Genomic DNA, 23,319 nt, shown 5'->3' with positions numbered 1-23,319 from the left:
ACGTTCAAAAGAAGCAGGTGAAATCAATTTTAATAATATGTTTTATGCAAGCATCTAAAATATTATAATTTCATTATGTAATAAATAGAAAAAAATTGAGATATTTTATATACTTGCTTTTTTGTATTGTCTTCAGAAGCCAGTGTGTGTTTTCTGCAGCGCCTCCTATTGTGCACCCACATCTTGCGTGTTCGCTAGCCACGTGAGGCTGTTACTGGTTACTGTATTGGACAAAGCAGATCTAGGCTCGATTCAAACTGCCCCTTCCTAACTGTGCGACTTTGGGCGAGTTACTTAACCTCTCTGCCTCAGTTTCTTCATCTTGAAGTATGAGGTATGTACCTCATAAGGTTGCTGTGAGGATTAAATAAGTTTTTAAAAAGTGCTCAGGTACCTAGCATATAGTAAGGACTATTTGTGTTGTCTAGAGTTCGTTTTTTAAATTTGCCGTTTAAGTAGCACCACTATTTTTTGCCAATTCTTTCTGAAGTACTAATTACTTAAAATTTATTTTTAAAATACTCACTTTTAAAACATATACCTATTTTAGTCCTATCCTAAGAAATAACTGTGGAGTCTACCTAAGATAAATACATAACAGGTAAATTTAAAATGTTCACGAATACCCCCGTAAAGCCATCATGCAGAGCCCAGCTGTTATGGGCTGGCCCTGCCCCAGGCCTGCCCATCCCTCCCCACTCCCGCCCAGAGCTGGGGCCATCTGCGCTGGCTGGTGGCCTGCTCTCAGGGATGGCCTGCGCCTTCTCCTCCTGTCTGGAAACACCCTCTTTGGGCTCCTACACGTGTTTAGGTGCAGGGCCCCTGGGATCTCATGCCCTTGCCTCTGTTCCCTGCTCAGCCCTCAGCCCACCTCATGGCTCTCAGGCTGGGTGGAGAGGGTCCTTTCTCCTCAGGGTCCCTTATCTCTCTCCGACAGGCTCTGTGTTGTGGGGGGACTGCCTCAGTCATGGAGCTACCTCTGCCTGCTCCCCGTGTCATTCCTGGGGGCCATCCAGCTTCGTGGCCAGGCCCCTACAATCCCAGCCACTGGTCCTGGGGAAGGGCCAGAGAATGGGGAGTCCTGACTCCCCTTTACCACCTGTGTGGCCCCCACCTCTGGGCAGTCCTGTCTGTCTGCCTCCTCACCCCCACTGGAAGGCCTTCCTCCTGTCTAACCTCCACATCACAGGCTTCTGTTAGGCTCCCTGAACCCTTCCTTCCTCTTCCTTCTCTTCCTCTCCCCTCTTCCCCATCTCTCGCTTCCTTCCCTCCCTCTCTTCGCTTTTCCCCAACCCTCTCCCCCTTCCGCGTCCCCCTCCTCCTCCTTCCTCTTTCCCTGCTTCCCTCCTCCTCCTGGCGTCCCTCTGCTCAAAGTGGCCTTGCCTCACGGACTTTCTCCTTCACCCCTGTCCTTGCAGCTTCCACCTCGGGCCACGATGAGGAGCTCTTCAGCGTAGCTGCTGCCTCTGTGAGGACCCCGGGTCCTGGGCAGGCCAGCGGGTGAATCAGGAGGTGAGTCAGGAGGTGGGAGGGCCGGAGCTGGGCTGGGTGGGGCAGACTAAGCCCCAACATTGAGGTGGGTGGAGGTGAGACCTGAGGTCCCATTTTCCATTGTGAAAACTGAGGCTGAGCGGCAGAGAGAGGGTGAGGCCCAGGACCTTGTGAAGAGCCTCCTCGGAGGCTTTGGAGGGATGGGACGGGGCGGGGCGGGGACCATGGCTTGGGGTGGGGGTGTATCTGCTTACTTGATTCCCTTCTGAGCCTGGTGAGTTATGGTCTCTCTCATTCCCATATGATCATGTTATCTTTTAGATTTTGTTTATTTATTTTAAATTTGTCCAAAATTAAAAAGATACAGAGAATATAGTGAAAGGTAACCCTCCCTCCCTTGTGCTCCCAGCTGCCAATTCTTGGAAAAGGCAGTTTCCTGTAAACCCACCCAGGGGCACTCTGTGTTTATGTGTGCATGTGTGTATGTATGTGTGTACGTTTTCTTTAACTCCAATGTTTACATCCTAAAACACTGTTCTGCACCTTGCTTTTCCACCTAACAGTAAATCTTTAATTTTTATGAACTTCAGAATCTGCCTGTCTAAACAAATTCTGGGGGGTCATTTTGGTTGGGATTGTCTTTTTTTTTTTAAAAGATTTTATTTTTCCTTTTTCTCCCCAAAGCCCCCCGGTACATAGTTGTATATTTTTAGTTGTGGGTCCTTCTAGTTGTGGCATGTGGGGCACCGCCTCAGCATGGCCTGATGAGCGGTGCCATGTCCGCACCCAGGATCCGAACCTGCGAAACCCTGGGCCACCGAAGCAGAGCATGCAAACTTAACCACTGGGACACAGGCCTGGCCCCAGCTGGGATTGTCTTATAGCTTAACACTGGAAGAACTGATGTCTTTACAATGTTGAGAGCCGGCTTACCCAAGAATGTATTTTTGTTTGTTTTTATCTTCCTTTCTGTTCCTCAGGAGCCTTTTAAAAAATATTCACGTAGTTCAAAATCTGGGTGATAGAAACACCTGTGGAGTGGAGTGCGTCCCTCCCAACCAGGGGTGGGTTTCCAGGAAGCTGATGGACTTGAGCTTCTGGATCCTTCCAGGGCCCAGGGAGGGGCCCAGGCAGTGTGTGCACATGGTCTTGTGTTTTTATAAATTTTTACAAAAGTAAGATACTCTTTTTTTTTAATTAAAATTTTTTTATTGCAATGTAATTCACATATAACATTTATGTTAGTTTCGAGTGAACAACATAATGATTTGATATTTCTATATATTGCAAAATGATAATCTTGTATTTTTTGTAAGGAGGGCATCCAAATTATGTCAGCGTCAGGCCCCGTGAAATCTGGCGCTGCCTCTGCTCCCCCGGTCCCCTCAGCCCTCAGTTTTCCTCCTCAGAGGCAACCAGCCCCACCTTGTCTCCTGTGCATATTTTCAGAGATGTTTTATGCAGTGACCAGTAGATGCGTACCTATCTCTCCTCTCCCTTTGTTTTTTTTTTCCCTACCTAAAAGGCAGAGTGTTATATATACTGTTCGGCACCTTTCTTTACTCACATGACAACATGTCAATATGTAAGAAGTTTCCTCATTTTTTATGGCAGCTCAGTATTCTATTGTATGACTACACCGTAATTTAGTTAACCATTCTCCGATTTATGGATATTGTGGTTATTTCCAATCTTTTGTTTTTATATGCAGCACTAAAACCATAACCTTCTATATGGTCGTTTCCAGCGTGTGCCAGTAAGACTGCAGGAGACGTGACTGAGGGTGGCTGGGTTGGAGAGCAGAAGCGCTGGGGCTGTCCCAGCTGCTGTGGCCCTGCCCTTGAGAGGCACTCCTGCTGCTGGCTGCCGGGGAATGCCTCACCTCTCACCGCTTAGTGTGGGAGGTTAAGTTCCTTTTCACATGTTTGAGAGCCATTTATATTTCCCTTTCTGTGAACTTCTCTGTTTGTATCCTTTGCCCATAATTCCGTTAGGTTATTGATCTGTTTTGTATTTCTAGGTGCTTTTCAACTTTTAGGAAAATTAGCCCTATGTTTGGCATATGAGTGGCAGACATGCCCTGGTTTGTCCTTTACCTCTTGGCTTTGCTTATGGTGTTTTTTTTATCATGCAGGAATGTTTGATTTTTATACAGTTGAATATCTCACTCTTTTCTTTATCCTTCTGGGTTTGTAGCATTTCCAAAACGCTTTTGCCTCTCTGAGATGATTTTTAAAATCCTTCCAGGGTTTTATTTTTTATTATGAAATCTTTGATTCATCTCTAATTTATCCTGTTGTAAGGTGTGAGGTAGGGTCCAACTTAATTTGTTTCTAGATTGTTCCACAGCTCTCCCAACAACTTAATACTCCATCTTTTCCCCACCAGCTTGAGTTACTTTTGTTGTATACCAAATTCTTATATGTATTTGGGTCTATTTTTTAATTTTCTGTTCTGTTTAAGTGCTGGTAGCATGACTATTTTAATTAATCTGGCTTTATATATTTTAACGTGGTGAGGCTGATTCTCACTCTTTACCCTTCCTTTCCACCATCCCCTGCTTTCAGAATTTTCCTCGCTCTTCCTGCCTGTTTATTTTTCCACGTGAAATTTCCAATCAGCTTGTCTAGCTCCCCAAAAAAATTCTGTGTGTGTATTTAATAGGATTGTGCATATTTATAAATTAACTTAGAATTAATATCTTGGTGATGTGGAGCATGCTGTGTCTTTCCATTTGTCTGGGTCTTCTTTCTGCCCCTCAGTAATGCTCCACATTTGACTTCCTATACATCTTGCACATCCCTTGTTAAGTTTATTCTTGATGTTTTTGTATTTTGTGCTGCTGTTGTGAATGGGTTCTTTCATCCTGGTTTCTACCTGGTCGTTGCTTATGAATAATGATTTCTGTTATATTAATTTTGAAACCAACTATCTTACTAAATTCTTTCATTGTTTGTAATAGTTTCTCAGTTGAGTTTCTTGGATTTTCCAACTCGAAATTCGTATTATTCATATTCATATATTCTCGTAGTTTGTATCTTCCTTCCTAATTTTTATACCTTTTTGTTTATCTTTGTTCTCCAGAACTTTCAGAGCAATGTGAGTAATAATAATAATAATAATAATAGTAGTAGTCATAAAGAAGTGGATATCCTTGTCTCATTCCTCACTTTAATGAAAGTTTTTCTATTGTTTTCCCATTAAGCGTGGTGCTGGTTTTTACTTTAAGGAAGGATCATTCCTTTTCTATTTTGGTAAGGTTTTTAAGTATGCTGGGTACTGAGTTTTAGTGTCTGTGGAGATGATCAGATGACTTTTCTCTTTTGATCTGTGAATCGCTGTCTCTCTGTGTTGTCCGTTTCTGACTCTTGCCGGGCCAGGAGCTCTGGAGCATGGGGGTAGGACCTGAGTCTCCATGGCCCAGTATGAGACTCTTTCAAATGAACAAACGAATGAATGGCCTTTTATACATTACCTACTTTCCCGCCTTGGTGGTGGGAGGGGTGACTCATTCACAGCGCCAGAGCCCCAGAAGCTTGTGATGCTGGGTTGACTTACCTCCTCCAGCATTCCGCTTCCTCCAGGGGCATGGAGATGGGGTGCGGCTCAGCCCCTAGACTAGGCCTGCAGGGGGTCCAGCCCTGGTATCCTGCAGTCCCACGTGTACTGGCTAAGCTCCTGGGCCTGGCCCTCAGCTGGGAACTGGTGCCTCAGAAGGAATCAGGCCCTTGCCTGGGTTGTGCAGAGGGCAGTAGAGGGTGTGTGTGCCACACACAGCCATTGCCAGCCTCGCAGCAGTGGCTGAGGCTGTGGATGGGGGTTAGGGGTGGTACCAACTCTGGGGGTCCTGGAGGGCTTCCTGGAGGAGATGTGAGCTGGCTGCTAGGAAGCCACAGGGGTGTGATGGAGGGTGGGGGTGGAAGTGTCAGGTTTCAGGCAGAGGGAAAAGCGTGTGTGTTCAGAGACCTGGCGGTACCTGGCCTTGCCTGGCACGTGAAGCACAGGGGAGAAAGTTCAAGGACAGAGCTTGACCGCATGGCATTGGAGAGCCACAGAGGGTTGCTCATTGAGGAGCTACACCTGGTTGGTCATGCCTCTCACCTGTGCCCATCTGTCTGTTCCAGGTCGGGACAGAGTCCTGCTGGCTGGCCTCTGCTGGCAGGAACCATGGCAGAGGCTGGGGATGCAGCTCTGTCAGTGGCTGAGTGGCTGCGGGCTCTGCACCTGGAGCAGTACACCGGGCTCTTTGAGCAGCACGGACTGCTGTGGGCCACGGAGTGCCAAGGCCTCAGTGATGCCCGGCTGGTGGACATGGGCATGCTACTCCCCGGCCACCGCCGCCGTATCCTGGCTGGCCTGCTCCGTGCCCACACGCCCCCAGCCCCTGCACCCCGCTCCACCCCACGGCCCGTGCCCATGAAGCGTCATGTCTTCCGCTTACCGCCTGCGCCCACAACTCCACCGGAGCCACTACCCACAGCGGGAGAGGATGAGGGGCTACTGCCTGCCCCACCCATCCCACCCCGGAGGAGCTGCCTTCCACCTGCCTGCTTCTCCGCACCGTCCACAGCTGCCCCGGACCCTGTGGTGCCCCCACTGCCCGCCAAGCGGCATTTGGCAGAGCTAAGCATTCCACCTGTGCCCCCCCGCACTGGGTCCTCCCGCCTGCTTGTGAGGTGAGTGGATGCCATCCAGGGTGGGAGGAACATGGCAGAGGACCCTAGAGGGTGGAGGGGGCATTTGTGGCCTTTGGCACTGGGGTAAGAAAGGTGCCTCGGTGGAGGGAACAGCATATGCAAAGCTCAGAGCTGGAAAGCGCCGTCTGGGGCACTCTGAGTGGATGGTGTGGCTGACTACTGAATGCTGGTGAGGCTTGCAGATGGTCCTGGTGGGCCATGCTGTGAAGGCCAGGGGGGCAGCGAGGAAGGTTTTAAGCAGAGTGATCGGCTGAAAGCTGACTGCTAGAAGGATGACTCTGGCTGCTGGTGAGGTTGATGGGGGAGGAGGCTGGGAGACCAGTGAGAGGGCACAGGGCCAGGCGAGAGGCCCCTGTGTAGGCTGTGCTAACACGACTGCAGAGAAGGAGGCAGACTGGAGCGAGAGCTGGCTCCTAGAGTGCATGGGACTTGGGGATAGCCTGGGCACGAGCAGAGAAGGCACGGGGAGACACAGCAGTATCCAGGTTTCCGTTTTGGGTGGATGGTGGTACCATCACTGATCTGGGGACCCAGGGACAGAAGTGAGTTTGAGAGGAAGTCTGGAGTTAAGTTTGGGGCCTGGTGAGTGTGAGATACTGGGAGATGGAAGGACATTCTGGCATCAGGAGGTAGCATCTGGAGGAAATGGGGCTTTAGGTGATGAGCCTAGGATGGGGAGCCCAGGACGGAAATGACCCTAGGACCAGGAGCCCAGGACGGGGAGCCAGGACGGAAATCCAGGATGGAAATGACCCTAGGATGGGGAGCCCAGGACAGGGATGCAGGACAGAAATCCAGGACAGAAATGACCCTAGGATGGGGAGCCCAGGATGGGGATCCAGGATGGAAATCCAGGACGGAAATGACCCTAGGACGGGGAGCCCAGGACGGGGAGCCAGGACAGAAATGACCCTAGGATGGGGAGCCAGGATGGGGAGCCCAGGACAGGGAGCCCAGGGTGATGAGCTCACTGTGGGGGAGCAGAAACTGCCCAGGGCCTGGTGCTGTGCTCCTGTCTTCTCCCTTCACACTGCTCCTGCCAAATGTCACAAGCTCCTGGGGACACTTCTCAGGCCACATCCTACTCACCCTTCCTCCTCCTCAGAACTCTTTTCTCCCCTCCTGGCTCCTAGTACTCCTTGAGTTTCCTCCTACTTCTGTGGACATTCCATTTTAACCTCCTTCACATGTGCCCGCCCTTCCTGCCATTGGCTGGCGTGCCCAGCCGGGAGGGAGCATCCCCAGCTGGGGCTGGATAAGTATTCAGGGGTATAGTGGAGATTTATTGTAGCACTTGGATCAAGTCAGTCTAATCTGGGAAGGCTTCTTGGAGGAGGGAGGGATGTGCAGAGAGAGGTCTCCTGGTCCTTATTACAGTCATGTGTCAAACCATAGGGGTGTGTTCTGAGAAAGGCGTCGTTAGGCAATTTCATCGTTGTGGGAACATCATAGAGTGTACTTACACAAACCCGGATGGTCCAGCCTACTGCACACGTAGGCTCTATGGTGCTAATCTTATGACACTGCTGTCGCATATGTGGTCTGTCACTGACGAAATGTCGTTATGTGGTGCATGACTGTGCTGTGCACTATGCTGGGTGCCCTGCTTACACAATCCCGTTTCTTCCCTGCTCAGGCCTTCTGGGGGATTTGTGTCCTGTTTTCAAGCAGAGAAACTAAGGTTCAGAGAAGGGAGGAGAGCACTGGCTGGATCCATGCCAAGTAACGCTCAGGGAGCCCCTGTGGGAGGGTCTGGAGGTTTTCCCTGCCCAGAGAGGGGCATTAAGTAAAGGGGCCTTGAAGGCCGAGCCAAGGCTGTGGTGTTTTGAGGTTTGATTGGTGGAAACACAATAAGGGTTTGTGCCTTTCCAGGTTCACACAACTTGGGGGCAGTATTGGGGTCCCTCCGGGAGCCTGTCTTGCAGCCTACTTGGCAGTTTCTTGGTGCCATTGCGCCCTCTAGTCGCCATTCTCCTGCATGCAGGAGTAATTTCTATTTCCTTTGACTCCATCATCAGGATGGAGAGAGAGAGAGTGTGTGTGTATGTGTCTGTCTGTCTGTCTGTCTCTAGGGGCGTGGGAGTGGGTGAACAAAGGCAGGAGGCAGGGCCTTGTCCATAAGAAGCTCACGAAAGCCCCCAGTAGGGGAGTGGAGGCCTGGGTTCCAGGAGACTGGATATCTGGGGCAGGCCCAGCTAGCTGTGACTCCGACTAAGAGCTGCTCTGGGCCTATTACCCCATCAGGTGCCCTCCTTGGCCCTCCTGGTGCTAACGTCTGAGTTCAGGAGACTTGTTGGCTAGAGCAAGGGTTCTGTCCACACCCCAGGGTCCTGGCCCCCACTCTCAGAGTCCCAGTCTGAACTTTACCACTTGGCCAACTTCTAGGGGAGGCCAGGTTCCCATGGTCAGGAGTCTGCCCCTTGTAGCTAGAGGACCCAAAACTCATTCCATGCTGAGAGAACTTATAGACAATTCTTCATTACAGTTTGGGACTATTCCTTAGGGCAGAGCGTAGTGGAAGGTGAGCTGCCCAGCCTGGCCTCCTGTGTCCTGGGGACTTTGACATTTGGGATTGTGGGCATCTGCTGTCCTATCACCCTGGGCTCCCGGGGTGTCCAGAGTCTTTAAAGCTCAGTGGTAGGAAAGCTCGTGGCAGATGGAGCCTCATCTGTGTGTAATAGGTGAAGGTCAGGCAGGTGGGGGCTAGGCTGGAACCTGACTAGCTACCCTGTCCCCTCACAGCCCCTTCCTGTGACCCCAGGCTCCCTGGTACACAGTGGAGGACTCCTCAGCCTGGCCTGCGCCTGCCCCCCTCACAGGAGTCCCCGTTTTCTGAGATTCCTTTCCTCTCTTGCACCCTCTAGTGACTCTCACTCTCAATTTTAGGGCCTCCTACACCAGATCATGTGGTGACTGAGTGAGCATTTCTGTCCGGCTCCAGACCATCACCAGGCTCTGCAGCAGAATTTGGGATTCTCTGCTGTGTGTACCTGTGTGTACTCTTGAGGGAGTGACTCCATGTGAGGGCACACCTGGCCAGTTTGTGTGTGTTTGTGCAAGCTGTCAGGGTAGTAGCGTGTCTGTGTATTCACACGTCTGCACAGGTCCTAAGGGAGGTGACGTGTGATCCTAATATGTACACGCATGTGGGGATTTATGCAGTTCCAGTGGTGATGTGTGTGGTGTGTATGCCTGTTCATCAGGGCCTGTGTGCACACACACGTGTGCCCACATGTCCTGGCCCAGTGGGGACTCCAACAGCCCCAGTCCATTTGTGAGTATGTGCTGTGGGTGATGTGAATTGGTGTGTGTATTTGTGCGCTCTTAGGTGTGAGCCAGTTTGTGTGCCTGTGTGTGCCTGTGCTGCCAAGAAGATGAACCCACTAGAACGTCAGCTCCATTAGGGCTGAGATCCTTGTGGATTTTGTTGACCGCTGAATCCCCAACGTCTGGAGCAGTGCCGGGTGCCTAATAGGCCCGCAGAAAGTGTACGTTGTCTGAGTGAATAGATGCAGCTGCAGGAGCGTCCCTGCTGCCAGGCGCTGAGTGTATGTGCTGCCCATGCTGACTGAGCACCCACTGTGTGCCCTCAGCACACGTCGGACTGGACAGTAGGGTTAAAGGGCCCTGAGCTCAGCACCCCAGATCCCTTCCCATTACCAACCCGTGCTGCCCCAGACATCTTGGAAAGAGAGAGGACTTCACAGAGAGGGCTGGTTCCCCTCCTTCCTGTCGCAGCTGGGTGAGGCCTCTTAAAACCACGCTCACCATTCTGCTGGGCCTGGGAGGACACCACTTCCCCCTTAAAGGGTCTGCACCTCCACCATTATTTAAGCATGTAGTAGAGAACTTGCTGATGAGTGCAGAGATGCTGAGAAACTTGCTCAGAGTCACGCAGCCCTGCAGAGGGGAAGTTCGTGTTCAGACCCTGCCTTCTGGCCTGGGGCCCAGTCTACTCAGCTCCACGTATCATAGATGTGAACCTCTGAGCCGGCTTCCCCGAGAGTGGCAGAGGGATCATTTCCAGGGTCACTCTGCAGAGCCTCTCTCAGACTGCTGTGGGCCTCAGTTTCCTTCTCTGATGCCTGGATGCCTGGCAATACCTGGGGCAGAGAGAGTATTTGCCCAGAGCGGGCAGCTGCCAGCTGGAGTCAGACTGTGGGGACTCCCATCCATACCCTTGACTGCCCTGAAGCCCAGCCAATCCCTGGACTTCCTGAAGCCTGATCACTTGTTGTCAGGGCAGAACTTGCTCTCTTCAAAGAGCCTTTTTCCCAGCCTCCTTGTGAGGGTGGGGAGGGGCCAGCCAGGGCCAGGGCTTCCTGGGCGTCCACTCTGTAAGGCACTGGGGTGGCTTGTCCCATTCCAGCTTGGAGTGGGGGGGGCGGCCTGGGGGCGGGGAGGAAGTGTCTGCCCCAGGGGATTCTGGGTGACTTTTCTCTCTCAGTCAGTGTTTTCAGGAAGTGTGTGTTGGCCCGGGCTGCAGGGAGTGGGGGAGGCGGAGAGCAGGAAGCCAGGGGAGACCAGAACTGGATGTAGGGGGAGAGACACGCACACACACACGCACACACACACTCTCACTCACTCTCTCCCAGACAGATCCACAGTTGTACACAGAAACACACACGCAGACAAGTGATCACAGACACGCAGGGACACAAATCACAGGCACGCAGAGCCTACCTGGACCCAGACAGTCCTCAGACACACCCCGGGAACAGGGGCCAGGCTGTCTGCGAGCCCAGGCAGGTCGGCCACAGGCTGCGCGGCAGCACGCAGCGCCGGAGCACTCGCTGGGCCGCCTGGCCAGAGCCACGGGCGGCTTGAGGGTGAGCAGGGGCAGCCCTGGGCTGGGCTGTCAGGGGGGCGGGAAGGAGGAGGTGGGCTCCTTCTGAGGGCCTGGGAGGGTAGGAATCTCTGTCTGTCTGTCTGTCTGTCATCTCTGGCTGGGTTTTCTGTGGTGCTTTTCTCCTTACTCCCTTTTTTGCTCTCAGAATTTTCTCTCTTCTTTCACTTTCTCCACGTTTTCTGTTTTTCCCCTGCTCCTTTTCTCCTTTTCTCTCTTCCCTTCCCCTGCCCTGGGTTCCCAGGTCTCCATCTCCGCATGAGCCCCTGTCCTGTCCACTGGGATCCACCGTGCCTGTTTGCTGGGCCGCACAGACTGCTCCTCCGTGGGGTCTCTGCCCTTCAGGGACCCAGTGCTGATCTGCTCCATTCTGGCTCCCCCACCCCCCTGAGGACGCCTCAGGAGGCTTAGGTGTGCTTTCTCTCAGGGTCAAGTTACAGGGTGCAGTGGCTCTGGGCAGCTCCCAGCTGACTGCCTTGCCTGCCCCCTGAGTCCAGAGTGACAGGGAGACCTGCTGAGGGCTGGCACTTCATCAGTGTGGTTCCCACTCCTCCTTCCCAGGCTGGGGTGCAGTGGGTGCCTGTGTTGTTGGGGGGCTGGGCTGGCCTCCCCTCTGCCTGATTACTGTGGGTCCCTAATGAGTTCAACAGCGTGTGCTCAGGTCCCTGGGGACATAGAGGTGCGTCTTACCAGGTCCTGTCCGTGCACCTGGCCCTGGCCTGCACCCCTGGCTCACCTTTCCGTAGGGCCCAGCAGACACCTGCACCTTCTCTTCCTGCCGGGCCAGCTCTGGGCTGGGCACCCGGGATGGGGGAGAGGGGCTCAGTACAGTCCTGAGCTCCCTGAGGGCTGAACTTCCTGCCCCTGCTGCCCTCACCAGCCGGCACAGGGTCAGGCCTCGGAAGTGCACAGAGCTGCCCTGGGAGACCCAGGCCTCTGTCTCCTCCTGCCCACGACAGCAGGGCTGGCCTGTGGGGAAGCTCAGTGTCGGCCTGGTGGTAGATGTGCCATGAAGGACCCAACAGTATGTGTAAGCTTAGAAGAGGGAGCAGTTGGGTGGACTTCCTGGAGGAGGAGGCGTGTCCTGAGCACAGTGGAGTTGATGATCCAGGTCATTGTGGGGATTAAATGAAAAAAGGCCCCCAGCAGAATGCCTGGCACATAGTGGGTACTCAGCAAGTGCTAGCTGTTATTTCACGGAGAAGTGCTAAGAGCTGGGTGAGGCATTGGTTGTCAGGGTGGATACCTGGTTAATCGGGCGCTGCTCTATGGAGGGGTGGGTGAGCTGCTGACCTTCTCTAGTGATCAGGACATGAGTAGGGTTGTGGTCATTCAGTCATTCAACACACACTCGCTGAAGCCCTCTCTGTGTTGGATGATGCTGTGGCACAGAGACGGATTGGCCTGAGGGGGCTCCCAGCATGTGCAAAAGCTGAGAGGCATTCTGCAGACATCACATCTAAGCAACTGAAACCCCATGGAGGGCTTCTGTGCTGCGGCCTGGGCGGAAGTAAACAGAACAGAGCAGGGAGTGCTGGAGGGGCTGACCTTCGGGTCTCATGATGTGAAGGAAGGCTGGGGCAGCCACGGAGGAAGGAAGAAGTGTAGGACTGAGGGCCAGGCCAGGGCACGAATGAGGAAGTGAGCGGCTGGGAAAGTTTTCCCTATGGGAAGGGGCAGTCAGGGTGGGAGACGGATATGTCCAGATCATTGGGCCTGACCCCGCCTGTCGGCCCCGCTGGTGAGTGAGAGTCCAGAGGTGGGGATTTGGCCAGGTCCCTCTAAGGCCAGCCTGTGTGACACTTTTGTGGGAAGGTCCGGACTCCAGGACAGGGTGTTGGCCTGGGTCCTTGGTCCTCTGACGTCAGTTTAGTGAAGTAAACATTGACAGACATAACTGGACTGAGAGATCAGAAGTGTGAAGGCTGGAGGAGTCCCCAGGAGGCCCCAGCCCAGCCTAGGGCGTGAGGGAAAGCACAAAGTGGAGGGGGAGGATGTGTGATTTGGACCTTTTGAAGGAAGAGTAGGAGGTGGCCAGACAGGGAAGAGTTCCAGGTGAAAGGAACAGCATGTGCAAAGGCCTGAGAGAATGCATTTCTGGAATGCAGCTCAGTCAGGGGTGGCTAGAATGTGTGTTGGGATGGGTTCAAGGCCAGTCTGAGATATTCCGGCTGCCCCACTTTGTGGTCCCCCTGCCCTCATGGTGAGTTCTAGTTCCTTTGGCCAGAGATTGATGTGGACAGAAAGATATGGAGGATGAGCCGGTGGCCACCCTGGAGGAGGAGGAGGCTTTGAAGCAGGTGCCTGGCTCAGCTTGTGGAGCCTGAGCCTCCTTTAGCCAGAGCCTTAGTGAGAGAGCTGTGCTGAGGACATGCAGAGTGGCTCTCCTTATCGAGTTATCAGTCAGCCTGGAAGCAGATCAGAGGGGACAGTGGGGCTCGGAGCGAAAGGACCTGCTCTATGAGGTCGCAGGCTGATGAGCAGTTGAGCTGGGATTTGAGCCCAGGTCTGCCTGGCTCCAAAGCTCCATCTCTTAACTAGAGCGACCACATGTCGCGTTTAGCTCGGGACTGGCTCTATTTACACTTGTTGCCCTCAAGTCATTGTTAATAGCGCCTCTTTAACTTTCAGAAACATTCTGGTTTGTACGGTGGATTAGACGGTCACTGTACTCTTACTCATCCTGACTCGGGACCCTGTCATGGCCCCCAACTCCTAGATTTAATGTTGGCTTGTGTATCTGCCCTAATCCAGTACAATAGCCCTTCTTAGGCCGAGGGCCCAGGCTGGGGTGCCTCAGCCCCTGCCCGGGAGTACCTGGTCTTGCTGTGGGCATAGTGGGGAGAGCAGAAGGGTCCACGTGTCACTTGGCTGGAGGAGAACAGGGCGGAAGGAGCGGGGAGCCAGGGGTGGGGCAGGGGGAGAGCAGCTCTGTGTGGGCATCTTGGAGGCTGCCTGGAGGACAGGCCAGTGAGCCGTGTTTTGAGGTGCAATGGGCTTTCCATGGGCTGGGGTGGTAGGGAGAGGGCAGTGCGGAGGGAGCGGTGTGAGCAGAGGCTTGGAGGTGGGGCTACAGAGCACATGCTCAGAGTTGGGGCTCTGGGTTGGGGCCAGTCTTCTGGTCTCGTAGGTCAGAGGTTGGTGGGAAACATCCCAGCTGGGCCTCAGCTGCAGATTGGAGCTGGGGCCACTCTTAGAGGTCCAGGCGCTGAGTGGCCAGAACTTGGGCTCGGTGGGACCATTCTGTGGGCACTGTCCCTTCCCCTGGGGTTTTCCTACATGACACTACTTCTCCTTTTCTGAGCCTGGCCCTGACTCAGCATGACCTGGGTCCCCTGTGGTAGGCAGGCAGGGGTCAGCCAGGAGGCCTCCTGGAGGAGGTGGCTAGAACAAGGCCTGGAGGTCTATGAGGGGCCCCCTTGCTCCCACCTTATTGGCACCTAGTCCTTTTCCTGCAAATGCTCTACTGGGAGGGGAGTTCTTTGCATCTGTTCCCCTCTCCCTTCTATGGTCACAGTAGCCGTCAGAGCTGTGATCACATTCCCTCTTGGACCGAACGTCAATTCCACAGCTGCCTAGATCCTGAGTCGGGGTGGCCAGTGTGAGGAGGCAGCCCTCAGAGTAGCCCTCAGATCCCCGCTGTGGCCTCATTTGCCACCGATGGTTGAGCTTGCAGGCTGTGGTGCTGGACTACCTGAGTGCAAACCTCAGCTGAGGGGTCAAGGACACATTACTTCATGTCTCTGTGCCTCAGTTTCCTCATCTGTAAAGTGGGAGTAACAATAAGCCACATCTTATAGATCCCTAGCGATGAGTAAATGAAGGAATTAATGAGAATTAGTTAATCCAGGTCTTCATTTATTTATGAATCCCTGAGGAGTGCCGAGCATACACTCGTGAAGAAGGTCTGAAGGAACCCACATGCTGGGGAGGCAGGCCTCAGGAGGGGCAGATCCCTCGCATGGGCTCTAAGGATGCTCTGTTGCCACTACCTTCCCCGCAGCACTGGCCCTCAGTGCTGGGGCAGGTTGGGGAGCCAGGCCCGCTGAGCCCTGCTTGTCGGTAGAGGGGTGGAGTCTGTCCCCACCTCCTCTGGGTCGGTCTGGCTGGTCCTGGCCCCACAGCTTGGAGTTCTGCTCTCAGCTGATCACAGGCCAGGCCCCCAAGGGCCCCTTCCTCTTGGAGTCTGCGAGGCTGTGTGTAGTAGAGTGCTTTGCCTGTCGAGAAGTGTCCAAGGACGTTGTACCTGACCACCTGGGGGCAACACCTCAGGTCGTGCCCTCGGGCCTGTGGATACTCACAGCCTCTTCATCATCATTCACCCTTTCGTTTGCTTCCTTCTCAACCCTAATGGCCAACCTATCCACCTACCCACCTGTCCACCTATCCACCCATCCACCCGTCCGTCTCTCCACCCACCCATTTAACATGCTCTTGTTGCTAACTCAGCCAAGCCCTGTGCTGGGCTGTGGGGATAAGAGGCAAGTCCGATACTGCCCCACCCTAAAGAGACTCAGGGTCAAGGAGGGGAGACAGCCTGGTGCAGCGCCCACCAGGGGGGATTCTGAAGCCCAGCTGGATATGCGGGCTCTCAGGACTACCGTAGGCCCGCGTGGCCTAGATTCCCTGAGAAGCATATAGGGTGGGAGCAGCTGCCACCAGGTCAGTGGCAGGTCTTCCTCTGCTGTGGGGTCCTTGGAGCAGTCAGTGCCACCAGCCACATGGCTGTCCAGGAGCCATTTTATGTGGCCCTCCAGGGGACAACTCGGGGGGCCAGACTGAGACTCACAGCGGACAGGTGTGGGAGCCACCCTGGCTTACAAACCTCTTGCCCCAAGGAGCCAACATGTCTTCCAACAACCCCACAGGTGTGGTTTCAGGTCCCTGCACGGGATGTGCCCAGGCTGAAGCCATCACACTCAGCCGAGCCAAAAGCTCTGGCTTCTCCACCAGGTCGAGAGATCACTCACAGTTTCTCCCAGTCCAGGGGCAGCTCCTTACTCGGGCCACTTTTGGCCACTTTCGCCAGAGGCGTTGTGGTCTGGGAGCATGGCTGACCTCCCGCCTTTAGCAGGTTTCTGGGGGAACAGAGTAGGAAAGCCAGCTGCAGGTAGCTTCTCCACAGAAGGGGAGGGTTCTGTTCATTGTTCCCTGCACACGGAGGGGAGGGGAGTGCGGGCTGACAGGGAGGAGCCACAGGTCCTGAGAGCACACAGACCGGAGTCAGGACAACACCTGGACCAAAGGAGGGAGATATTTTTTAAAAAGTGTTATTTGGAATAATTTGTCTAAAGCTCATAACAGAGGGGAATGTGGGCAGGGGGAGCGTGAAGGAGGGGTCAGGAAAGACTTCCAGAGAAGGGGGGCTTGAGTTTGGAGAGAAAGGATGAGGAGACGTTCTCCAGTCAGAGACCAGGGAGACGGGTGTTCCTGGGGGAGGCAACAGCAGGAGCCAAGGCCTGGCATCCTGATCACGCCCAGCCCTTCTTGCCTTGTGGTGGTCATATGCTGTCCATCACTGTCAGGAACACTGGGGCCGTAGACCAGCCTGAAAACAACCTGTGGGGTAGATTGCCCACCCACCCTCATGCTCCTCACTGGCCCCTGCGGGATGCGTGGGGCAGGCCCCTTGTTCCAGCTGGTGGTCTTCGTGCATCCTGTGTGCTGGCATACGACACCCTTGTCTTGGTTAATCCTCCATCCACCCCACTAGGTAGGTGATGTAGTCCCCACTTTACAGAAGAGGAGACTGAGGTTCAGAGAGGCTAGGTGCTTGCCCCAGGACACACAGGAACTAATACTGAGGCAAGATTTAAACCCACATCTCTGACGCCAAAGCCCTTCGGGAGACACTCAGCCTGCAGGGAGCAGTGTGATCCGTGCTGTGACAGACTGGCTGTGGGAGCCCAGGGGCCCGAACCTGGCCTTGGAGTCAGGGAAGGGTTTCTGGGGGACTGATAGTAGAGACGAGGAGCTGGTGTGCAAGAGGAGTCGGGTGGGATCAGGTGAGTTTGTCACAGCAATGTGGGGCCAGCTCACGCAGGCCAAAGAAGGTGCCTGCTGCCTTTAGGCTCTGGGGGAGGCTTGGAGGGTTTGGGGCAAGGGAGCGGGGCCAGGAGGGCAGTGTGGAGAGGAGGGCTCCTGTCTGAGTTCTGCTGCAGCTCAGGTGAGCTGGGGGCTCAGTGGGTTTGAGTCCTGGCCCTGTCGCTTGGTGACACTGGCCCAGTGACTCAGCTGCACTGAGCTCACCCCTTGGGGCCCAACTTTTGATCTGTTCCCAGCCTTCCCGCCAAGGAGGAATCACTGCTGCCACCACTGTCGTCCCCTACCCAGCCAGAGCCTGAGGAGCTCCCAGCCGCCTTCCCCCGGGGGCCTCCCCACCCCCCTTCTCCACCTCCCAGCACCCCGGAGATCCCCCCGAAACCTCCTCGCCTGCTCCCAGAGTTCGGTGAGTGCCCGAGCCAGGCATGGGGTTCTGGGTGGGTGGCCTGGGACTGGGGCCCTCGAGAGTCTGCGAGCATCGCTCTCCCCTTTCTCCTGGGCCCTGCCACCCGCCCACTGTGTGGCCCTGGACAGTGAGCCCATTCTCTCCATCCTCAAAATGGAGACAGCACCAGCCTGTCTGACCTGCTAACTGCTGGGTGCCGGCATGTGGCAAACCTCTTGAGTTGCCCATGGTTTAAAGTCTGGGAGTATTTCCCAAGACTGAATGGTTTGCTTTTCCTTGGATTGTCCCCCTTTCTTGATCCTTGATTCTCTTTGTTTTTTTTAGCCTTTTTGACACAGTCCCCGCCCGTGGCCCCCCAGCTTGCTGCCTGTTCAGACCTTCCTGTGGCAGCCTGGCCTCTCCTTTGGCCACCCCCAGGGCCGTCCTATGAGGCCCGAGAATATAAATAGCACTTCCTGTCCCCTGTGCTGCCTCTTGAAAGCCAGGCGTGGGTGGCGGTGGGGTTCTCTCTCAGGTCAAGGGTGGCCTTTGTGAAGCCAGGCCCAGGTGCCCAGGAGGGGAGGCCAAGCTCCTTGCTTCTGAGTCTTCCCCTACCCCATCTCTCCCCAGATGACTCTGACTACGATGAGGTCCTGGAGGAGGGGCCAGGGGCCCCAGCTGGCGTGATGACCAAGAAGGTGGGGCAGGGTGGTGGTTAGGATTTGGGCTGGCTGCCTGTCAGCGTGGAGGGGGGGCTGCCCAGCTGCCTTTCAGACCCTGGGACCACCAGGTAGAGAAAGGCAGCGGGCTCCCAGGAGAGTTCCCTTCCCTCTTCACTGTCTGCCGTGCAGGCGGTCAGGAGTCAGGCACGGCCCCAGAGCACTGGCTGGGGGTCTGGAGGCTCTGGTTTGGGGCTCCAGCTACAGTCTTCAGCTGCATCTGCATGGCTGTGTGTGCCCTCTTCCCTCGGTGTTTTCAGCACATCCGTCTTGGAGTGTCTGTCCCTCTGTTTCTGTTTCACTTTCTGTGTCCCCATGTCACCCTTTCTCTCTGTGTCTTCAGTTTCCACCCTTGCGTCTTTTTCTCGATCCTTTTGTCTTTCTGTCTTTGTCTCTGATGTGGGCTGGTGCCTGCACTGATTTGCTCTGTCTCTGTGACCCTGTTTCCCTGGGTCCCTCTGCAGTCTGCCAGTGGGGGAGGGGAGTGTGAGGAAACAGAAGTAAAAGTGCTGAGTTGTGTGGGTCCGGGATGGAGTGGACAGAGGGGGGTGTGGCAGCCCCTGCGTGGATGTGATCTGGGCCTCAAAGGGAAGCATGACGCTGAGCGGGTCTTGGAGGACAGGAGGAGCCCCCAGTGAGCCGAGTCCCACGGGCCGTGCGTGTGGCCAGTCTCCTGAGCGAGGGAGAGGAACTGTCTGGGGATGACCAAGGGGATGAAGATGAGGATGACCACGCCTATGAGGGCGTCCCCAAGTGAGTGTCCGCTCCTCTTTGCTGGTTCTCCCACCCAGCCATCCTCCTTCCCCAAGCCCAGCCCCCATCTCCTCAGCCCTCCCTCACAGGAGCCCCCATCCCAGCCCTCCTCATTCCATCTTCTCCTCCCCCAGCGGTGGATGGCACACCAGCAGCCTGAGCTCATCCTTGCCCAGCAGCCTCCTGATCCCCGAGCTCCCACCATACCCCATGGATGGGCTGCCTGGGGGCCCCACCCCTGTCACACCGGTCATCAAGGCCGGCTGGCTGGACAAGAACCCACCACAGGGGTGAGTGAGGCCTGTTGGGTCCTTCTGGTGCTTGGCATGGGGCAGGCAGTGCTCTAGTATACTGGTATCATGGACTCAAAAACCAGAGGAGCCAAGGTTATTTAATCAGGTCTCCCTGCAGGCAGACTGTAACCACCCATCATCCCCATCAGACCTATGTTTTATTACCCTTAAAGTTGGGAAGTCCTACTCTGAGTCTGATTTCGGTCACTCTTGCTGTAGGTAAAGTCTGTCTTCTCAGTGATCATTTGGGATCCTTCAACCTGGCTCTTCCTAACTTTGTATGTGGCTGCCATAGGGGGCTGGGGTAATCCTGGAACCTCCCCCCTAATCCCCAATCCTTTGCTTTGTTATCCCTCTGCCTCTGCCTCTGCCTCTCCAGATCTTATATCTATCAGAAGCGATGGGTGAGACTGGATGCTGATTACCTGCAATACTTTGATACTAACAAGGTGAGTTTCATGTTGGTCCCTGACGTGACCCGTGCTCCAGCCTGGTCGTAGACTGAACCCCAACACTGGACCTGGGTGAAGCTGAGTCCTCACCAGTGCTCCAGTCTGACTACTTGATATGTGTCCTCCTGGCCCGTTGGGGAGTTGTGGGCTGTGGGCTGTGGTCAGGGTCAGCATAGGGGCTGTCCCTGACCCCCTCTGGAAGATAGGGCTGCAGCCTTCATTTCAGCTGAGGCTGAGGGTTCAGGGAGGGGCTGGGCCTCTGGGGGCCCCACCCCAACCCCTAGAGCTCCTCTCTTTCCCAGGATGCCTACTCTAAGCGCTTTGTGTCTGTGGCCTGCATCTCCCACGTGGCTGCCATCGGGGACCAGAAGTTTGAAGTGATCACGAACAACCGGACCTTTGCCTTCCGGGCAGAGAGTGATGGTGGGGACTGGGCAGGGAGAAGACTGGCAGTTCAGTCTTATAAGGGCGGGAGGAGAACCAGGGTACATCTGCTCTCCCCACGTCAAACCCAGAGAGGAGTCAACCCTCTGTGAGGTGGGGGAGGGAAGGGGGCACTGCCTGGCCGGCTCTGTGCTTGAGACACCCACTGAGTCCTCAGAAGCCCAGGTTCCCCTTTATGGGGAAAAGGCTCGGATAGGCAGATGGCGTGCCCAGCCGAAGTGGCACAGCTGGGATTGGAGCCTGAGCTCGTCCAAGTCAGAGAACTCTGAGACAGTCAGAGATAGGTGGGCTTTCTGACAGAGGTGTTGCCTGAGGAGCCTGGAACTGGGAGCCCTCGGGGGGCTCCTTGCCAGGCTGAGCGGGGCTTCCTCCTTCCCCTTTGCCTGCAGCGGAGCGGAAGGAGTGGATGCAGGCCCTGCAGCAGGCGGTGGCCGAGCAGCGTGCCCGGGCCCGGCTGTCGAGCGCTTACCCATTGGGTGTTCGAGGCCCAGAGCCACCTGACCGCGCTGGCAGCCTGGAGCTACGTGGCTTCAAGAATAAACTGTATGTGGCCGTGGTAGGGGACAAAGTGCAGCTCTACAAGAATCTGGAGGTGTGAAGGAATCGCCAGGCTGCCAACTTTTCCCCTACCCCCTGCCCACCTGGTCCCTCAGCCCCTCTCTTGCCTACCTGGTCCCTCAGCCCTGCCCCCTGCCCACCTAGTCCCTCAGCCCTTCCCCAGGCCTACCTGATCCCTCAGCCCCTCCCATGCTCATCTGCTCCCTCAGCCCTGCCCTTCTTCTTTCTCCCTTCACCTGATGGAGCTCAGCCCTTTGCCTGCCCCCTTCCTGCCCCTAGTTCTGACCTCGTCCCCTGCCTGGTCCCTGAATGTTACCCTCCCGTCACTGCCCTGGCTCCTGCACCACCTACCTATTGCTATATGGCCTCTGAGCCCGGGTTCATTTTCCCATGCCCAGATTCCTGAGCCCTCCCTTATCTCCCTCCTAGGCACTTTCTAGTCCCTAAGGTACCACCTTCCCCTCCTGTCTGTCCCCTCCCTGGGCCTTGAGCCCCACCCCCCAGGCCTTGCCTCACCCCTTCCTATCTGCCTGCCAGGAATACCACCTGGGCATTGGCATCACCTTCATCGACATGAGCGTGGGCAACGTGAAGGAAGCAGACCGGCGCAGCTTCGACCTCACCACCCCCTACCGCATCTTCAGGTGAGCCTCCCCTTGCTCAACTGCATCCTCACTCCCGCCCAGAATTTTCTCCTGCCATATGGGATGCTGCTCCTTGTTCTAGGATGGATCTCTCCCCTCCCTTCCCAGCCCTACTCACCCCTGCTGTCCTTTTCCTTCACTTGCTAGCCTGCTCTGATCCCTTCTTTCTAAGAAATCTCCCTTTTACCCCACCTCCCTCTGGCCATCACCGTCCCTGCTTCCCCACCACACTGCTCTCAGAGTTGCCCATACCGGTTTTCTGCAACGGCCACTCACCCTGCTGTCCCCTCCAGCCTGCCCTGCTCCCTCGAAAGTGCTCATCTGTCATTAATACTTATTCGAGATCAAAGGATGCTCTTCACTCCTTGTCTGGTGGGGCCTGTCCTGGGTGCGCCTCCTTGAGCCTCCAAGACTCTACCATCTTGATTTCCTCTGACCTCAGCCATCCCTCAATGGTCTGTCTCTGCCCTCTGTCCTCTCCCTGGGGAGGCTTTCCCACTCCCGCACCTTCAGCCGCCACCTCCGAGGCACTGTGCTGGGCCTGGGTTCAAATCCTATATATTAGTCCGCTCAGCTGCCATGACAGAATACCACAGGCGGGGGCTTTAAACAACAGAAGTTTATTTTCTCACAGTTCTGGAGGCTGGAAGTCCAAGGTCAAGGTGACACCAGGGTTAGTTTCTGGTGAGGCCTTTCTTCCTGGCTTGTCGACGGCCACCTCCTCTCCGTGTCCTCACAGTGCCTTTCCTCTGTGCACACGTGGAGAGAGCCTTGTGTCCCTTCCTCTTTTTATAAAGAAACGAGTCTTGTCGGAGTAGAGCCCCACTCTTAGGACATAATTTAGCCTGAATTATCACCCTAGGCGCTATCTCCAGATGCAGTCACACTGGGGGTCAGGGCTTCAACCTATGAATTCTAGGGGAACACAATTCAGTCTCCATAACATCCTGAGTCTACCGCTGGGTCACTGTGTGACCCGGGCGAATCACTTGGCCTCTCTGCGCCTGTTTTCTCCTCTATGAACAGGATGAGGCAGTCTTTGTAAAGCTGTTATCCGACACGGTACGTGGTAACTGCTTGGCGGACGCTTGCATCCTCATGCCTCCATCCTCATCTCCTTTGCCCTTAGCTCAGATCTCTGTCTCCAGCAGGGTCTTTCTCCTGAGCTCTAGACCTGCATGTCTAACAACTTTGTGGACATCTCCCCTCTTCCGCCCCAACTCACGGTTCCTCCCGGGCCCCCTATCTCCTCCCTGGGCACCCCTGCCTCTCCTCTTCACCCCTGTGCAAACTCCTCACCACCCCTGTCTTGCCTGCATCACTCTCTCCTCCTCAGGTCCCTCCCATCTGCCCCTCACCATTTTGCCCTCGGCCTGTGGGCCCTCTGGCCTGGCGCCCGCATCCTCACCCTTCGGCTGCCTGTCTGCCTACCAGAGGGGTCTTTTTTGTTCTTTTTGTTGAAAGCCAAGTTTTTATTTGTTCATTCCTTGCCTTTGGAGTACTCGTCAATGACATCCTTGGCCTGAGATTCTTTGCTGTCATCCTTAACCACCACACAACCGCAACCAGCCACTTTCCGAGTCTTCCTTCTCTGTCACTTTTACAGAGGCCCAACCGTTCCCCTAGTTTCTGGTTGTCATCAGCCTTAATTAGGTTGAGCTGGTGTTCAGCGCCAGGGGCCTCCACCAGCCCGGCAGACACAGGCTCACGCATTGGATTCAGGACACAGACATGGGCTTGGCGCTTGGCCAAGGCCTTGGCAGCTTAGCAGCTTCCACGTGCTAGGCCTTCGTGGACGAGGCTGGTGTCCAGCACCTCTCGGGAAGTAGTACTAACGTCCATTACCTCTGCAGCAGCAGTGCTTTCCTGGGCCATGGCGGTGGGTTATGGGTGGAGCCAAATCCTAAATGCACACATGCGACTCGGTGGCAGCAGGAAAAGAAAAAGCCAGAGGGGGAGATATCTCTGTACCCTCCCCTCCTCCCCACTGAAACC

At 55.1% G+C, this 23,319-nt stretch overlaps 1 protein-coding gene and 1 pseudogene across 5 annotated transcripts in view; one reads left to right on the top strand and one right to left on the bottom strand.

The window, feature by feature from the left end:
* Positions 1-23,319, top strand: part of ARAP1 (ArfGAP with RhoGAP domain, ankyrin repeat and PH domain 1) — a 61,759-nt gene that overhangs the window by 15,821 nt on the left and 22,619 nt on the right. For 3 of the 5 annotated variants that reach the window (XM_046685226.1, XM_046685224.1, XM_046685225.1), the window contains exons 2-11: positions 1,419-1,512; positions 5,616-6,167; positions 17,316-17,482; positions 18,092-18,159; positions 18,803-18,933; positions 19,068-19,223; positions 19,606-19,675; positions 19,981-20,101; positions 20,512-20,714; positions 21,218-21,324. In XM_046685226.1, the coding sequence (XP_046541182.1) occupies positions 5,659-6,167; positions 17,316-17,482; positions 18,092-18,159; positions 18,803-18,933; positions 19,068-19,223; positions 19,606-19,675; positions 19,981-20,101; positions 20,512-20,714; positions 21,218-21,324 (1,532 nt within the window). In that variant the 5' untranslated portion in view covers positions 1,419-1,512; positions 5,616-5,658. Of the gene's footprint in view, positions 1-1,418; positions 1,513-5,615; positions 6,168-10,659; positions 11,018-16,872; positions 17,040-17,315; positions 17,483-18,091; positions 18,160-18,802; positions 18,934-19,067; positions 19,224-19,605; positions 19,676-19,980; positions 20,102-20,511; positions 20,715-21,217; positions 21,325-23,319 lie in introns of those variants that run through there. The other 2 variants (XM_046685228.1, XM_046685227.1) reach the window with 2 other exon arrangements.
* Positions 22,695-23,199, bottom strand: LOC124252105 (40S ribosomal protein S12-like; annotated as a pseudogene).

This window comes from Equus quagga, chromosome 14 (genome assembly GCF_021613505.1).
Source record: "Equus quagga isolate Etosha38 chromosome 14, UCLA_HA_Equagga_1.0, whole genome shotgun sequence".
Lineage (NCBI taxonomy): Eukaryota > Metazoa > Chordata > Mammalia > Perissodactyla > Equidae > Equus > Equus quagga.
Note: the sequence above shows the minus strand (reverse complement) of the source record. Positions and strands in the feature narration are given on the sequence as shown.